This window comes from Podarcis pityusensis (assembly GCF_964106645.2).
Source record: "Podarcis pityusensis genome assembly, chromosome: 12".
Lineage (NCBI taxonomy): Eukaryota > Metazoa > Chordata > Lepidosauria > Squamata > Lacertidae > Podarcis > Podarcis pityusensis.
The window spans coordinates 12,520,239-12,539,873 of NC_138037.1; the positions used below are offsets into that span (position 1 = coordinate 12,520,239).

Here is a 19,635-nt window from a genome sequence, read left to right on the forward strand (position 1 = left end):
GCAACTCATTCCTAGCAAACAGTATCAATCCACATTAAATATAATATCAGTCACAGCAACCTGAGCTCTATGCCTGATAGACCTGATGCGGAAAATGAAATCAACCATTAAAAAATAAGTGTATAATTCTAATGCTGGTGCCATCTTTGTTTTGAAGGAAAACGGAGACTGGGAATGTGGCCGCTGCAAATGCATGCTGCTCCTTTGAGTTTAGCAGAATGATGGCCCTTGTTACATCATCCTCTCTTGCCTTGAACAGTTCTGTTAAAACAACAACATAACAAACGCCTGGTGGATCAGGCCAAAGACCAATCTAGACCAGCAATCTGTTCTTACAGTGGCAAACCAGACGCCTATGGGAAGTCTACATGCAAGCCCTATGCACGAGAGTACTCAACCCACTTGTGATTTCCAGTAATTGTCTTCAGAGGCAAATGGCCTCCAACAGTGGAGCTAGTAACAGTTGATAGCCTTATCATCCATTAATTTATTTAATTCTCTTTTAAAGCCAAATGTGGTAGCCACCACTACTTCTAATTTATAAATATGTGCAACACATATTTTGTATATTTTGTACAACTAGCTGATTTTTTTTCCAGATCATCTTTCTAACATATATATTAAATTCTCGTGAATTAAATGGACACACATATGTATGCATTAGTAAAATAAATACTGTCAGAGCTCAAAACCATCTTCCTAGCTGCAATAATTATAGTGGATTGCCCTTAAGTACTAATTAAGCAGAAATCTTTCGCAAAGCAATGGCATATTATGGAACTGAACGCTACACAAGCCAATCCTGAAAACATTCACTTGCAAGTGAGTAACTGCAACTGTCACAAAGGGAACTTACTTTCAAATAAGTGTACTTATAACCCTGATCCTAAATATATGGACATGAAAGCAAGTCTGCTTCCAAGGAATTGTGTAAAGGGCTGCAATATTCAATGATGACTGAGATTCACTAAGTAATGTTGATACGTCTTTAGCATGCATTTTATGTTGGTGATGTGTAACTTTCCCCCCCTGATTAATGCAGCTTTAAAACAAATGGCTCCAAGATTTTAATTTACTTCTCTATAATGCTATCTGAACAAGCATTCATATTTATTTATTTTTAAAAAAAATCTTCTCTTGAGATACTCCTAGTAATAATGCTGTCTGATGTACTTCTGCCATGGAGTTATATATATTATTTTTAGAAGCTCTAGGCACGCCCAATCAAAGTTTGAAGATGCATGGAAACAGAAGCTCAGCGCTTTTATTTGTAAAAAGTGCGTTATCAAGGTACTAATATCTTGATAACAGTGCCCTGTGTGCCAGCACACAACGAGTACCGTCACACACACAAAAAGCACTGGTTACACTATTTATTTTTGACCTTTTATTTTTGTCCTTCCCTAGTCAGAAAGAAACCTGGTAGCTCTTCTATGCAGAAGCCTTATTAGGGACACAGTTTGTCCAGATTCTTCATGAAGGCAAAATGATGCGAACAAAACAAGCTTCAGTCAACCCTGCCATCAGTTTTGAAAACATGTTTGACAACAAGAGAAGCAAAGAGCACAAGCGTTTCAATCACTGCCCCTCCAAGCTCTCCCCCTTCCCACATTAATGGTATGTTGTTTGGTAGAAATATAATGTGCTGTATAGTGTAATAAAAGGCACTGATTATCGTTAAGCACTGAGCCATTTTCTAACTCTATATTTCTCTAACAATATTTTTAAGTGTCATATTCACGCTGTTGCAATAGAAGCTTCTGGGTGCTCTATTTCTTTTGTCCCTCCATCATTTACCTGGTTTAAAAGTCCCAACCTTATTTAAGGCACCTGTGGGCCCATCACATACCCACTTACCTCGGAGTAAGTCCCATTGAAAGGGTCTTGGTGGACTTGTATAGAATCGCTCTGCAAATTATGCAAACCAATTTGGCTCAGATCTGTGCTGGAGTAACGTCGACTGAATCAATGGGTTTGTGATAAGGCCCTTTTATACACTTCAGCGTATAAAACTGAAGTCATTTAGTAAGGTTTCAAAAGGGGACATGACAAAATTATCTTTAAGACACAACCATCAGTTCTAAAGAGCTGGCCACAAGTTCTTGCCTTCTAACCCAATCAAAACTGCATCAACTTGTCACTGGAGGCCTGGCTTCAAGAAAACATATGGGTCCCGGAGACACAACAAAAAGCAAAGCGGGCGCAGTTAGATTTTCATCCATATCCTGTGAGAGTGCCAGTATAGCATAAAAGATTATTTACTCAATAAACGAAGCATAAACCCAGTGTCAAAGTGCTAAAAGTAGGCGTTCAAGAAAACACAAACAAAAATACTTCAGTCAGATACAGTTTTACTGACAGCTGTAACTGAAATGTTGACGATTACTAGAACAGATGGAAATAGGAGGAAAAAGTAGTGTTTTGAAGTGCTTACACTGTCAATTGGTTAAGTTTGTACCAGAAAGTCTGAAAGGACTTTTGATGTGCAGTCATATATACTGGATTTTTCCATGGAGGGGTTTTTTTCAACTAAATTTTACTCAAAGTATACCCACTGAAATGAATGTGTGTAAGTTAGTAATGCCAATTAATTATGATGGGTCTACATGGAATATGACTAGCCTTGCATACAACCCTGAATCTTTCCCTTGGCATCTGAATAGTGAATGCAAACACTGGACCTATTTTTCTTTTCTTCTCTTTGAGAGGGTATATATATGATTTCACCATTCCCCAAACTAATTGGGATACTGAGACCACTTCTCACTAATTAAAATAAACTGATGAGATTTGAAGTTGATTATGCCCCCTTTTAATATATATAAAGTATAGATTTTGGGTAAGTTCTTTCCTTATCTTTGCCCTAAAAATCAATAGGATTCCATGAAGTGTGAAGGAAGCAATTTGACCCTTTCCATTTAATTTTCCATCCACCATGAATAGGGATGGAGTTTCCAGCTCTATTTGTCTAAATGAAGCCAACTGGAAACCTCTCTGTTTCATCTTCATATTTGGGGTGTTTGCTAAGCATAATAGTTTCATGTCAAAATGAAAGTCCTCAGACTGACTGGTATATTCACCTTTGTTATTCAACAGACTAGAAACCATACTAATTAGATAAAATGTATTATTTAAATGAAAGAAAGAAATTTAATGTCATTTGCTGAGGTAGACAATAGACTGTTACTACTCAGCACAGACAAAGGATGAATATAAAACTGAGGAAAATCTTGTTGATAAAACATGCTGCTAAAAATAATATTTAAGTACCCATTGTGGACCCAGTGGTTTCTGTTTATGTGGATGTAGGTGGAGGTTTACAGGCAATCGCCCCGATTCTAAACTTATCTATTTGGAAGTAAGTTCCAATGACTTTAATGGACTATAATTCCAAGTAACTGGACTTTGGGTTGGGGCTGGTGGCTCTGATGTTGCACAATCCAGTAATCTGAGATAGTCAGAACTGAATGTAAGCCAGTGTGGTCATATCCACTGCCATGAGACTAACACATGGGCCTAAGCACATTACTCAGAAGGCTATCCATTGATATCGATGGTGTTTACTTCCAAGTAATATCAGGGTCAGGTTGCCAGTCATTGTAAATCCACCATCTGTGACATGTAAGGCTTGTGGAAAGGAACGTAAACCGCACAACAAGATATAAAGGGAAAGATATAAAGGGAATTGTTGACTCCACTCAAACAAAATTAATAAAAATTCACAATGACCAAAAAGCATCAAGAGTTTTCTCCTGGCTGAGATATAACATGTACATTCCACTCCTAAACAAAAAAAGTTGTTAAGTTCTGTTGGTTTCAAAAGAACTCATTAATTTTGAAAACAATGAAAATGTGTAATAGTATGAGAGGACAGTTGATGGCTTGAAATAAACCATGTTTAAGCTGGGAATATATAGGTTTTTCATCTTACTACAGTGTGACATTTTATACATCTCCCTTACTAAAATTTAAATGCCGAGCTGTTTCCTTTTAAGTATGCACTGTTTTAGGGATGACCATTTTCTTTTAAATCCCTTTATCAACTGTCTACTAAGTTTATAGGGAATGGATTTTGATTGACTTTCCAGTGGCCTCAAAACAAAACTGTACACAATATATATTTTTGGAAGTTATTTTTCCAATGTGGGAAACTTTATACTTCAAAACCTCATATTTCAAAATATAGACAATATTTTTGCACACTAACCCTTCTATTTAAAACTAAGGGAGGCCAGCATGTGGTTTGATCCATGAGTAGAACAAACTTCAGTAAGAATTTACCAAAAAGTGAAAAAAAGTTTGAGAGCAGCTATGAGTAACAATTACTGAATGAGAGAGGCTTTTATCATTATAAAGTGTTGAAAATCATAAACAAACATATTGTGTGAGTTAGTAATAAAATACCATCCAATCAAATAAAATTATTAGACGCTGTTTACTGGTGCAAGAAGCGTCAGGGGCACACTGATATTTCCCCATTTTGAAACAACCTCTTTACAATCTGATTGCAATTTACGGTGATCATATTAAATTCCGCCTTTTCATTTGTTTTGAGTGCAAGGAACAGAAGCCTTATGGGCTGGCTGGATTCTACCCCTAAACAAGAGATTCTGCTATTTGATAGACTTTTTGCTCAGTGATCTCTTCCAACACCTAGAGCACCCAAAATGCTGTCAATGGTTTCTACTAAACAAAGTAAGTTTCTTTAAATCAGATCACTTCTAAAGGATGGTATGTTGAGAAAGCTTCTGCCAAAGAGTTGACAGGAACCAGTTGACATTTACTTAAACTGGCACAGTTCTGTTGACTTCAGTGTGACAACACCAGTGTCATTAGCAGTCTAAGATAAGCCCTGAACATCATCATCATCATTAAAACTGGTTCATATATTCACAATGACTTGGTAAAACTACCCCAGCTAAAACAAGAGATTAACAATACACAACACCATAATTTTGCTTCAATCCACGTGGCCATCTTCTGCTAAGCAAGAGTTACCATTCTACCAGTGAGCTAACAAATTCTCTTACTACCAGGCATTGGGGTTCTTGAAAAAGAGCATGACTGACACAACAGTCTTGGCAATAATTTTCACCACTGACCATTCTAGTCCCAGTCCAGTGTCCTCAATAATTGGTGCAGATGGCAACTTTAAATTATCAGTATCAAGGTGGATGTCTTTTTAAAAAAAAAACACAACAACCCACCATAAACAAAGATAAGGGTTAATGGAAGGCAGAAATTGCAGAGATATTTCACTTGACGTTCTTCATCTGTAACAGCAGCAGACTCCAGTTGTTCTACAGCTCACCATGCACCTCGGGGTTTGGACAAAGACCTGAACGAGAAAGGACAATGTTCCGTGTCATTAAAGTATTCAACAATTCGATTCTCTTACAATTACAGAACTTTCTCATTTTTTTTCATAATCTCTTGGCCATGACTATGCAATAAATTGCTCGCCAGGGTTACAACTATGTAGAATATGCTAAATCTTGACATACATTTTGATCAAAGAACAATGGCAGGTTATAGGTATCATAGAAATCTGTCAATGTTACTTTGATAGCAGTCTGATCTTTTTGCCTGATTTGGCATGGCGCCATAAAACAGAGCAACCCGGTTTCTATATTGATTGATTCATGTTGGCAAATCTTCACAACCTTTTTACTTTTGTTATGGGTATATTAATAAATAAACTACTTCTAAAGGTGTGTAGCTCTCTGGAAGTTTTGAGCTTTGAGCAAACAGCAGGTGAAGGGATGTATCAAAAAACTCTTTTAATTTGATGGTGCAATCCTTATTTGAGGTGGATTTCCCTCACGCCGTTATAAACTCTACAGCATTGTCCCACTCTGTCTTTTCCCACTGCACAAACTTCTTCAAGGAAAATAATTGCCTTGAAATACATATCAAGAAGATACTCCAAGCTTAGAAAATGAAGAGTTTTCTAGATGTGGACATATCAAAGTTATCGAAAAATTATGGCTGCAATCCTAGACACACTTACCTGGGATAGGGAAAGAGATTCTTTTTGGTTCACATTTAAAGGTGAACCTGCCTAAATCTCAGGTTCAAAAAAATAACAATAATACAATAATCAAAACATAGCCATTCTTCGAAATTTGCACTTCTCTGAATTTTGAGATGCAACTGTCCAGCTAAGTCATGTGTACAAAAATGCATATACTAGGGCAAAGTGTGCATAAAAATGCATACAGTGAAAATAATGTATAAACGTGCATTATATTAGGGTAAAGTCCTTTGCACAATGTGCATATTAGGAGAAATTCACTGATGAATTTTCATAAGAACTTTTTTAAAAATTGCAAACTGATATGGAAATATAAAGATCTGAACATAAGACTGGAAAAAGGAAAGCAAAACCAGAATTGAGAGATTCTGGGTATCGGTCCCATTGAACTCAACGGGGCTTGCTTCTTAGTAGGCATGTATAGAGTTGCACTGTGAACCTAATTATTTGGAATATGTCCTATTGTAATTTGGGCCTTTACTTCTGAGTAAATATAGTTAAGATGGAGTTCTAAGCCTATTATTTGACAAGAAAACTGGGCCTAGGTTACTTGGCAACAGGTCCTCCAGCGAACTACAGTGGGTAAGTTTGGTTTACTGAAGCAAGCAAATTTCCCCTGTAAGAACTCAAAATAGAAATTTCAGTGTCACACAATAAGTGAATGGTTACCAGTTCAAAAGAAAAGAAATGAAACCAATTACAATGGATTTGTTGCTCTACTAAGGTCTTTCAAGTAGGACCGTAATGTTTGTTCCTGCAAAGCTTGAGTTTGCAGAACCCCACCATACAACAGGACTATAATTAAACACTGTATTTATTTCCTGGCCATTTCCAAACTGTTTTCCGAAAGGTGAGGGGAGATAATTATGAAACTCCGTAAAGTTTCATTAAAAAATTACACCCATGAAGTGACTACATCTTCTTTATTTTCCGGTCCCAGAGAATATTACAGTGCAGTGGAAACGCTAACATAATTCAGGTACAAAAACAGAGCTGTATTATTTAGAACTCTGTTGTACAGCTTTGGACTTGGCAAATCATCCTGAAGAGCAACTCTCAGTGAGGACTAGTCACCTGGAAAGCATCAACTTTCAAAGCTCTGCTGTTAGAGGAATAATAGACATGTTGGAATGAGGTAGAGAGAGGGGGAGTGGAAACATCCGGCTTTCGTAGCAGAATGGATGTATTTTTCTACCCTTGTGCAATTCAAAAATGCATGAATGGTTTCTGCTCAAGCTTTCTACATACATAAATATATTCACCTTTGGGATGAGAATGGAAAACTCCAGCCAAAGAGAATAATTTTGCAGAGCTATGAGCATGTGAAGGCGATTATTACAACGGAAGTCTCTATGTTACCTTAATGATAACTTTGGGGGGCAATTGAAATCTAGAGTAGTGTATTATATTGCCGTGGTAAATCTACTGATGAAAGTCCATACCTTAACCTAGAGAATATCCTTGGCCAGTCTCCTAATTTGAATTGCAATAAACAGTGTAATTAGCTTGGCTCCCTGTAAAGGGGTAAACAGGAAAGCAAGGATATGACAAAGGTTGTCGTTTACGTAAATCCATGCCCTTCCATCCACCGCCTTCCCAAAATCTTCTAGACTGTGATACATAAAGGGACAAGTACTCATTGCAAGATAAGATCATAAGGTCCTATAAGATCATTGGTCCCGTGGCAAATCTCAGCTTCCAGCTTACGAAAAAAGGGAAAAAAAGTATTAATCTGAGAAACAGCTCCCAGTTGCTTAAGCAGAAAGTAAAGGCAGACCAAAAGAGGAAAAAGAACACACATTGTGTGTTTCATTCTTTTTAATTCCCTGTCTGTGAAAAGTGTAGTATAGAGATTTTGAGTGAGATCAAAGAAAACTTTTGACAGATAACTGATCCACTGTTGTCTATATCAAACAGTTTCATCATTTTAACACACATCATTAAAAGTGTGTGGGTTTTTTGCTCTTTAGTCAACAAGGAACACAAATGTCATGTAAACATGCAAAGAAATGCCAGTATATCTTTACAGCAAATGTTTCTTGAATCTGACATATTGGTAGCATCAGCTGGACAAATTCTTAGGGAGTCTGTGCAATTTCCCTCTTCACCCCTTGCAACAAGACTGAGGACCCTGAATATTTTCCATTCATACAACGTAAAAGATAACACAGTAATAGCACAAGCTATTGTTCCTATGAGCCCCTCAAAATAACATCATATTCTCTGAATTTTGCTTTGTGCAACACTTCAAAATATTTCTGCACTGTCTTTCTGTATTTTGTATTTTCCAGTGAAATTTACAGCCCCACGAACTGCCATGGGCAAATTCTTTTTGTGGGCCATTTGGTTGACTGAAAGCGCTCATCTTTCACAAAGCTCTGCACACACTGAAAACAGTTTCTTGAGTATATACCCCTACACAAGCTGCAAGCAGATGGGAATGGCTGCCAACATCAAAACAAATTTATAACAAAGTTGTAATGTGATAATAGAGCTGGGGGAAAGCATAAACAAGGATTTCCCCAAATTTTGCCACTTAGCCCGGTCTATGTGGTGCCTCTGCACGGTGATTCCTGGAGAACTTTACTTTTATACTTCTCTGATTGCCAGATGTGATTCTCCTGCCAATTTGGAATCAGACTCCCTCCCTACCAGAAGCTAAGTTGAGATGCTTCTGGCTTCCCTAAAGCTAAGCAGTTTTATCTCCCTCCATTGATAGTGTTGTAGATCTGAATTAATCTGAAAGCTGAATGCCATGGCTTCTCTTATTTTCTTTCTTTCTTTAAAACTAAACGTTTTTCTCTAGAAATGTGTTTGGATGCTCTCTTTAATGTCAAACTTCTTTTTCTCCTTCCCCATATGGAAACGGGAGTCAGATAGTGTGGCTGGCTGCTTTCCTTTCTCCCTTGCATTTTGTGGAGTTTCTCTTTAGCATGTCTGCCATGTTTGTAGTCCTGTGAGATTTTACAAGGTCAGGCACAAGGACTGCTCTATTCTTGCACTCTATTTTCTTGTTTCCTCTCCAGCCACGTCCAGGCAAAAACAGCAAAACTACCGCTGCTGTTCTTCTATATTTATTTAAGAAAACACCTCTGATAGTTATTTAGTTCTGTGAGACCCAAATGTTTGAATCCCTCCAGCCGATGTGAAGGCCTGCCCCTTTCCCTTCTGGCGTTGGTTGTATTTTGTCACAGTCCCAAATGTGCCTTCTTTGAAGACCCATTGATTTCAGAAGAAATTGCTTCCAAGTAAGCCTGCTTTGAATCGCAATCTAAAGCCACAATTCTAAACAGGATTATGTGGAAATGAGTCCCGTTGAGTGTGATGATAGCAAACCCCAGTTCTCATGAGGCAAGTCAGTTTCCCGGGGGTTCTTTTAAGGAAATCAGAATGCCGAGGGTAACTTTGTACACTTTTATTAAAATGAAATAAAAGTGTGTATACATATACATATGCATATACATATAACTGACCAAGGAGGCTGTGATTTATGAAATTAGCCAGGAGAGACAAGAAAGAAGACGAAAGACTAACTAACCCAATGCCTAACCTGGTACAAGTTTTCTTGGAAGTAAATCTTACTATGTTCAATAGGACTGACACCTGTGTAATTGTGCACAGGCTGCAGGTTTACTAACCTACTTTGGCGTGGGTTTTCATAAGCAAAAGCTTACTTTGCCAGTTGTCCCAGGAAACAGAATTCATTACACACAACTTTCAACATGCTTTTGGCTTCAGTGTGACGGCAAATTACTTCACCCTAAAACTACGGGCAAGTTTGAGAGTTAGATCAGTGAGTCAGAGAAAATCTGCTCAGATCGTTCACCCAGTTTTTCCTTACTCTTCAATGCCCTTTTCTCTTCGCCTCCATATAGCTTGGGGCTGGGGAGATAACAGACTATGGGAAGTGCATGCAGAGTTCTGAAAACAACCTTCAATCTTTGCCTTTTCTAATATTTTAAGAAAAGCAATATAGATGATGCCCTGATCAAAAGAAACATCTTGGAATACTTTGTTTTTAAATGATTTATCTGTGGGTGTCGCAATGGAGGCTTTTTAACAGTTACACTTTTCCAGTCCTCCTACATATTATACTTAAAAACAGAAAATAAACTTCTATGGACACTTCCTAAGTTCCACCAAAGTTTAACTTTTAATATCCCTTATTTTGGAAATTAATAATAGTTATTTTGAACCTTAAAAGCCTATTAAATATTATAGTAGTGATTGTTAGATGTACATTTCCACCCATACTCTTTCACTCACTCTTTATTCCTAAAATGTTTTTATCCAAAGGCGATGGTCTATGTCACCTTTCCCAACCTGCTGCCCTGCAGATGTTTTGGACTACAACACCCATGAGTCCTGGAGGGCACCAGGTTCGTGAAGCCTGGTCTAAATCTATTTAGAATTTGACCGAAATGGATTAAGCAGAAAGGCCTTCTTGGCCTTAAATATTAATATGTAAAACTAAAAGCAAGGTAGATGCATGACAAACATGAATAATTTATCCGGGCATTATTTCAGTTAGAAACTTCTGGATCACACTACAGAACCACGCATTTGCTATTTAAAGGATGAAGCAAAAGTACCAATTCTTTTTTGGGGGGTGGGGTGGGGGTAAGGAAGTCCACAAAATGTGATTTGAGCAGGAATCAATCTTGAAACTGCTTAAGGGCACGTGGCCTACCAAAATACTTTTGGAAGCGTTGCAATGTTTATTTGTTCTCGCTCCTATTCCACTGCCCGCCCCCCACTCCCAGGATATCACAAAAGGAAACAACTGCTAAAGATAAAATCTGGGTGCATCCCAGCACCATTAAAATCTGGGGCCATTGGCCTCAACCGGCTCACGATGGCAACCTCAAGCGTTGTATGTAAGGAATATGTTGTGATGCAAGATGTGGTTCTATTTATCTACACACCCACACACCCACACCCACACCTGATTGTCTATTTATTACATAGGCATGCACACACATATACACATATATATGTCTACGTAAAAAACCTGGCACTTGTAATACTTGACGAAAATTCGTAGCACATGCGCTTGGCGTTTTAAAAATGGGTGGCATGACAGAATTTATGAGCAGATTTTCAGTCTATTTAGAGGATCCCACTTTTGCCCCCAGTTCACAGCAGTGCAATGTCAGTGCCTCTTCCATCTACAGAACATTCTCCCCCCTCCCCAAGTGCTTTTGCTGCACCCGAGCAATACAACTGGGTGGAGGGGAGGGGAGGTGGGGGGGGGGAGTTGCTGTTGAGAGAGAGCAGCACATGTTACATCAGACACAGTACCTGATTTTTCAATGCACAGCTTGTCAGCCAGAAAGTCTGCCTCCTGGGCGATAAGTGAGTATATTTCATCTTCATACTGTTCTATGATAGTTTCGCACTGAAAGGGAGAAAAAGAGCAGCTCTCCAGCAAAGAACTAAACAAGACCATTTACACAGAGCAGAAAAAGGAAGAACCGCCTCACAAAGACTGTTTGGGATTGTTTGCTTGTGCAGCACCCTGATCAATTGTCCTATTCCCCCCCATATAATTAACAGTTATATTGAATTTCAATATATGCTTATTTAAAAAAGAAAAAAGAAAGAAAATAATGCTTTGCATAATGATATTTTGTTAAGGATTATATTTTACTGTAATTGTTTCCTCATAATGCAGGCTGCTTTAATGGCGATACAACTGGTTTAAATTAAATGTATATTTTTTAAAAAATGATTATATCCGCATTCTCGCCATGGGTGCGTACATGTGTGTGTTTGTATAGATGCACACACATATGCACACACATATATTTGCGCACACGGTTTTCCATTTTAGCAGAATGCTAATGTTTTGCAAAATGGTACAAAAGTGACAAGGGCGCTGTGCTTGAAAAATCTCTTCGGGTGGTAGGCAGTTAAGCTCTCCTCGGCCATTTTGTCTGAAACTTACAGGTGTAAATGCCTCTTACCCCAAAACTCCAAAACGGGTTGTGGCAAAAGCGGAAAGAACCCCATCATATGCACTTTTATAACAACAACAAATGGGTTTAATCAGGACCAAACATCGACTGTGGAGGATGGCCAACTCTTACCCAGCGCCAAAGGTTAGAGTCGGAATACGCCATAACGGGGACAGGGGGGTAAAGTTTTAGCACATTAATTTAAACACAGGATCTTAAAATCCAATAATTTGCTTCAACTTGTCACAGGAAACAAGAGCAATTCAACTGGACCACAAATCATATTTCTGGATTCACATTAGTGTAGCTACTACAATTGCACATGCACCCCAGATCTAAAGACATTGGTACTTATAAGCAAATTCCTTTGACAACAATGAGTTTTACTTCCACATGCTAAGTTTTGGATTGAGGTTCCTGCTTCCCGCCGCTGCCACCACTTTGCTTTAAATACTTTAAAAACAAAGCAGAACAGTGAGCATTCTCTAATGTACAATGATGCCTGGTACAGGAAAAAATTATGTGCTCTTTCACAAGCGAACAACTAGGCGCTAGGCCATCTTAGGACCTTCCCTCTTGCTCCAACACACTCTAGGCCCTCAGAATATATGTGGACCTTGTCGACAAGGCCCAAGGAAAAGAGAGGCGGAGACGTGACCTTTCCCTCTCTGAATAGCAAATAAAGATTTGAAATTACATTATAATTAATTTGGATTGTTACCCTACCATCACAGTTGCCTACTTCTTAAAAAACAGAGCCGCAATATAGTATTGATCTATACCACTGAAAAATAATTGCCAGTAAAGCAGATGATATATATATTTTAAAAAAATATTCTAGTTTAAACAACCAATTACACAGAAATGGAGTCAACAGCATCTATCTATACAACACAGGTGCTGTGTGTCATGATTTTGCATCTCTAGACCATGCCATACCATTTGTTGTTATAAATTACAAAGTACTAAAGAGCCTACAGAAACAGCGTAGCATTATCAAAGCCCTGGCTTTACGTTGAGTGAAGTGATTTAATATACAATATCAAACATTATGCTAATAGCAATTCAGCCCGAAATGTCACCAGTTTATTATGTTGTCTTACCGCATATTTCAAGGGCTTATAAGCGTCAGAATAAAAAAAGTATTTTTTATATTCTGCGTAGATTGGCTCATCTTTCCTAGGAGCATATCTCTTGAATATCTTTTTGTTAGTGACTGGGTCGTCTTGAAGTTGATAGTCGTTCATCCGATCACATATCTTTTCCAAAACGTCCGTTAAGAAGGTCTCTGACTTTGTAAAAGCAACCTAAAGGGAAGGAGAAAATTACATCTCTCTCTCTCTCTCTCTCTCTCTCTATATATATATATCTGTATACACTGAAATTTCCAAAAACCACAAAGGCAAAAGGCTACAAGCACAGGGCTCTTACACAGGTCAAGGAAACAGAGCAATGTCAGCAGATCTCCATATCTGCATCATTGTTGACCCATATTATATTACACACATAATTAAAAATGTCAGCTGAATCTACGATGACACTTGCAAAAAAAAATTAAACATCTACAGTTCTCATAAAGCATTCCTTATAGACTAATGTGCCATTATAAGCTTTTAGATTTGCAAGCACATTTTGCTATTAAAAGAAGATGTATAAGACTCAGCAAATCAAAAGAGAAACAGCATCTTTCCATGGCCCACGTTTTCTGGACGTACCCTTGAAAGATTTCTTGCTGGAATCAGCTTTGCTTCTTTAACGGGAGCAGTTTCTAAAAAGTCTCTCTCCATCTCTCTCCCCCCCCCCCCAAAGTCCTTCAGTTGGTCTGTCTTACTTGCTGTTCGTCAACTCAGATGCAGCTGTTTAATGCCTCCCAGGGGTTTGCAGAAAGAAAATAACCGCTTACAAAATTTAGCTTCTCCCAGGTTCTACTGTTACGAGCTTTATTTTCCAGCAGCTGGCCCATGTCTTCGCCCATGCCTCTTCCTTCAGAATTAAGCAAGAATTCGGAGGGGGGAAACATTTAGACGCTACCTACATACTTAGCGTGGGTCTCAACAGCTAGTGCTGCAGAGGTCAAAGAGCAGCCCTCATCCCTGGAAACCGGGACAAAAAACTTCTCTCCCGTCTAGACAGGTCAAGGTGCAAGATGCGCCTATCCCTGTTGCTTCTTCCGGAAGGGGGCGTGAATTGAAGCCAAGTGCACAGTAAACAACAGGGCTGCATCCTTGGGCCTTTAGAAGATCTTTCTCCCCCCCTCTCCACCCTCTGCTGATCAAAGTAGGAAGTTATCATGACAACCATAGTCAAAGGGACTGAATCACAAATGAACTCGATTTCTGCAATGTTGATATATCCAGTCTCCATTGTCTCTTTTCAGGCGCGGTATGAAGCCTTCCGGTCTCAATGATTACATTACAGAAGCACTTTCATATGTGTGCTCCGTTTACACAAAGGAGTTCCTTGCTTCACCACCATCTGGCTACAAATCAGATAAATAAAGGCAGAAGAATTAAAATTAAAGCTTAGGGTTCCTCCTCCCCCTCCGCTCCCCACCTCTTGTGCTTCTTAAACTGGGCCCTTTTATGAGACATTCTCCTTCAGCCTCAGCCTCGTTTTGCATTTGGAATCTAAACTTTTTTTTAATGGAAACTGGGAGCAACAAAAAGGTAACTGATGTGGGTTTTATCCCCCTGCAAATGTTGGATGCAAATTTTCAAGCGCCATATTGAAGGCCAATTCGTAAATTGAGCAGATTATCCCAAATGTGGTTCTGCGCGCACATGGAATTATACTTCCCCTCTCTCTTCCTCTCTTATTCCCTCTCTCACACACAAACAAACACTTGCACATAAACAGTGACCAAGCAGCGTGGTTCCCAAAAGATTAAGTGGAATATGCAATTCAGCAACACTGCTCCCCCCCCCCCGCACTTATGGCTTGGGGGTTAGAAAGTCAAATGCGCTGACATTATTTGGAAGTAATTTCCATTTATTTCAATGGAGCTTCCTTTATTATGTTTAGAATCAAGATGGATATAATAAAACAAGGAGTTGCTTGTCTGCTTTTCTTTTCTTCTGCTACTTTCACATCTTTTGGAAATCTGCAATGTCTTCATTTTCCAAGACACAACTTTGCCTAAAACTTATTACAGAGCCTAAGGATTTGACCCAAAGTAGCACATGATGCAATGATAATAATGAGTGTTAAAGTTCAGGGAGTTTTTATTATCTCTGACACAACTATACCATCCTATAGCTGCTATGGCTACAGTCTCATACAGGGTTAAGAGTGCTCCAAGTCATCGCTTTCAGTGCTTGTTTAACTCTGTGTTGGATTATGAGCAAAGGGCATCATTCAAAATAGGACGTAGGATATGAAACTAACTATGGGGCATAGTTAGTTTTCAAGCCTAAATAAAAATGCAGGACAATTAAATATGACAGGAATAATTATGCACAAGTTCTATCTCAGCAGACTGATTGAAAAATGATCTGTAGCATTTCCATAACAGCAGGATGGGTATTTTGTGAAGCTTGGAGCAGGGAAAAAAGTTATTTCGGAAGATATTCCTCTATTCCTCAGTTGGTTAAATCCAACCCAATGAAGTACCAAAAACACGCCTCAGATAAGCAGCAAATGCCACAATGGACTGCGAGGGGATTCGGACTGGAGACATACAAATGAGAACTTCAGAAAATATGAAAGTCAACAACTCAATGCGAGCATAAGCATATTTCTGTCCCATTGACACCAGTGACAGTTAAGCATGCTTAGCCATGTGCTGATCTGTGCCCTATGACATTGGGATGCACTTCTATGACATAACATTTTTTTAAACCAAGTTTACAACAAATATGATAACAGACGAAACAATCAGCCCGGTTACCCCCGTTGCCTGTGTGTGCAGATGTTGCCATACACAGTGAGACTGGCTCAGAGACCTAAGTATTTATCTTGTACTTGCAGCATACAACTTATGTAGAGTCAGATCAAGCCTATCGGATGCTGTGTGAGATTTGAAACCGAAACCAATGAAGGACTTTTATGGATTTCATGTGCATTTCAATATCCTCTTTTTATATTTAGCAAAGTAATAATGATAAGTAGGATTGGCACAGTGGCTGATCACAGTTACTACAAACATTTCATTTTCTCAAACCACTTCCCACCCCTTTCTGAAATGAACAGAGTTCACTCAGTGTGAGACTAGTTTCCTTACCCCCCCCCCCGAACTGTGGGGAGATTGAATCACCCTTCCATACAGATGTGGGTGCTATTATTATATAGAAATTTACAATACACACACACACACAGCATAAATCCCACAAATGAAATAGGTACGATTTTTGCCAGTTCTTTAGCTAACCTGGTTTGATTAGTAAGCAACAGCAATTTGCATTTCAACTAAATGTCTTTCCCTGAGGTATATACTTTCTCTACAAATATATCCCAGCCACGACTACTACCAGTGCAACATCCTCCCCCCCCAAAAAAGTTAAGGATGCTTTAAAATTGCCTCAATAATAAAAAAGGGGGGAAGCATTTAGGCATGTGGCAGAAAATGAAAGCCTTTCTTTGGAGACTCTGAAGATTTTGAATGGTACTTGTCAATAAAGCAACTCCCATTGTAGTCACACCGGAGATGTGGGCCTCACTCCATCCCGAAAAAGCTGTCGCAGAGATAGTAAGCTCATTAAAATATGAATAACAAGGCAGCCATCATTGTAACAAGAGAAAGGCATCTTACTTTGTATCAAACTTTTAGCTTATCATTTATTTATTTTTTGCAAAACAACAAGATGGTATATCCTCCCACCAAAATCCCTCTAACCCCCATTGGTTTTTGTTGTTTGTGCAAATTTTAGCACTGCATGGACATCTCCAAGCTTTTCCCAGATTTTTTTTTTAAAAAAAAATCCCACAGTGCTGCTGATCATTCAAAGCATGTCTGACATGGGGGGGGGGGGGGGGGAGTAAGCTGATCTTTCCAATATTTCAAAATGCTGAAAGCGAGTGAGAGAGAGAGAGAGAAAGTTAATATCTGCTACAACACACATGGTCATGTGCACATAGAGAGGCAAATCAGTTCCAGAATATTTTAGCCAATTTTAAGCCCCACAATGGAGAATTCATTACAGGCTGCAGAGATGACACCTTCATAACAGTCAATTACAAGGAAGCTCATGAGCCAGTTCATTACTATGTCTCTGCTAATCTCGTTGTAAATTTGTGCCTTGATAGAGACCATAACCAGCCAAGAATGCAATTGGGTTGTGGGCATGGGATAAGAAAAATAAAAATGTAACGGCTGCAGATGGACATCTTCCAAAATCCAGAGTGCCAATCAAGTATTTTCCATGTGAAAGCCACTCTCTCTCTCTCTCTCTCTCTCTCTCTCTCTCTCTCTCTCTCTCTTTCCCTCCCGCCTTCCTCTTCCTCCGTCAGTGTTGCAGTATGTATGAATTATGCAAGCATGTTTACGTATGTTCAACCACCCATGTATCTGAGTAAGTTCACTTCTAACAAGCGTTCAGAAGTTAGTGACTTAACTGTGTGGAAGGGTGGGATTCCAGGAATTTGGAAACAAGTGTTTTAAAAAAGTGTTTCATGTCATTTAATCACAAGCTTTATAATTGACAAAAGTATTCCAATCATTTCCGATATTTATTAAGAGTCAATATTTAAAAGTGAGAACTCCAAAAGCCCCGTTCCCCCTTCCCCTTTGCTCTAGGCTAGAAGAGGAGAAACATGAATGCTGAACTACTCAAAAGGCTGATGGGATATATAATTAGCTATTATGTTAATTGAATCCACTGTGAGTTTGTTGTATGAGATTTCTTCATATAATATGCAAATGATCTCCAAGGTTTAGTTTTATTAGACAATATAATTAGAAATCCTTTTAAAGGAGAGAATTATAACGAGGCATAATAAAGGTTGGAAAAATGTGTTTGCTGTGTGGATCTACCACCTGGGCTTGCTTAATTAAAAAAGAGAGAGAGAGAGAGAGAGACTTTATTCACCAACAGGAAAATTTCAAAGAAAGTTATGCTTTAAAAAAACACAAGCTTATTACGAAAATGTGACGTTGAGCAGGAAACATTCATTCGCATGGAAACACAAATCCTGCCCCCTGTTTTAGCCAGCGAACATTGTTCACTCAGATTTATTTACCGTAATTATTTTTTTTTAAAGTAGGAGTTTTCCCAATGGAAAACTGTGGTCACTTGTGTAGAGATGTATATAAGAGAGGCAAATTCATGGAGAAAGCCCCTCCCCCCATCATCGTTATTAAGAGTCGTGATCCGAGCAGAGGAAGGTACTTTAGCTTTTGTGCTGTAACTAATCAGCGTAACTTCATTTACAGTAACAAACACTGACATTCTAACATCTGGAATTAAAAGCCTTCCTCGATAGTGAAGAAAGGCAGGCTCTGTTACTCCAGAGCTGGCTGCATAAGCAACAGTTGCGTTCCACTTCATGTGAGACCACCACCAACGCCAGCCCTAAAACAATTTTTTCCATGGTCCATTCCCGAATGCGCACTCATTGCACCAAGAAACAGTGACAGAATATCCAGTGTGTAATTCTAGGCTCATTCAAACAGCACAGCAGCAACAACAACAACCGCCGTATGCTATGTTATATTGAATATTGTATTCTTTCATGTAAAACAATTTTCATGTAAAATGATGTCCATGATAAAAACAATCAAGTTAACAGAGCAACGATCTGCCTTTGTTTTTACCTGTACTAAACCTCTGCAATAGTGAGATGGCCGATTTGGGAGTCGGAGGATGGGTGGGAACCTATGAGAGTCAGACTATGGAGGGAAGAGTTGACTGATGCTCTAGTGTCCTACTTGATAAACTGCGAGATACAAACACAAGGTTGTGTCCAACTCCGTTATACTTACAGTAGACCCACTGAATTCATTAAGCTACGTTAGTCATGTCCATTAATTTCAATGGGAGTAACACTGGTTACTACAAGCCACAGAAATTAGAATGCAACAACTGGATCATTTAATTATCAGCAAGGAGCTGATGATTCTCAGCATAAAATGGATTTGTTGCTATCCGGTAGAAATAGAAAATAGAAAGGATTGAATCTTTTGCCTTGGGTGCTGCTGCCAAACCCCCGCACAAATAAAACATAGAGGTAGACTCGTACTATACTTTGTAAAGTAATGTCTGATCTTTTATAACCTACTAGCAGCCTCGTACCCTGCGCCACTTGGAAAATCTATGGCGCTGAAAAATATCAGTGCTGTAAACGAGATTAGTGGTTAAAATCAGGGAAGTTCTGAAATGGATCAGTACATCATGTTGATTCAAAATGGTGTCCAATGGTATCCAAACATAGATGAAAACCTGCTCCTTGATCTCAGGAACCATCGTGCAAAATTTGGTTGCAGTTCTTAAGAGGCGTCCAAATGAATAGTGAACAGACAAGCAACTTTCCAAAATATATCGTATTTGTATGATGATGCATACCTTGTTGTCTTTTGGTTAAGAACAGTGGCCTGAAAAATGTTAACCTAAGGCCCAACCCAAAGCATCTTTATTCAAAATAAAACTCCATGTTCAGTGGATTTCCCCCCCTTTTTCTTTTATTGATGACTTGGATGACGCTTGTTAATAC

The 19,635-nt window shown here is 38.8% G+C and overlaps 1 protein-coding gene across 4 annotated transcripts in view; it reads right to left on the reverse strand.

Annotated features, from left to right (window-relative positions):
- Positions 1-2,334: 2,334 nt before the first annotated feature.
- CNPY1 (canopy FGF signaling regulator 1) overlaps positions 2,335-19,635 on the reverse strand; it is a 53,506-nt gene continuing 36,205 nt past the window's right edge. For 2 of the 4 annotated variants that reach the window (XM_080974310.1, XM_080974309.1), the window contains exons 4-6: positions 13,095-13,298; positions 11,336-11,432; positions 2,335-5,338 (exon numbers count right to left, since the gene is read on the reverse strand). In XM_080974310.1, coding sequence (XP_080830436.1) covers positions 5,301-5,338; positions 11,336-11,432; positions 13,095-13,298 — 339 coding nt within the window. In that variant the 3' untranslated portion in view covers positions 2,335-5,300. Of the gene's footprint in view, positions 5,339-11,335; positions 11,433-13,094; positions 13,299-13,706; positions 14,154-19,635 lie in introns of those variants that run through there. The other 2 variants (XM_080974311.1, XM_080974312.1) reach the window with 2 other exon arrangements.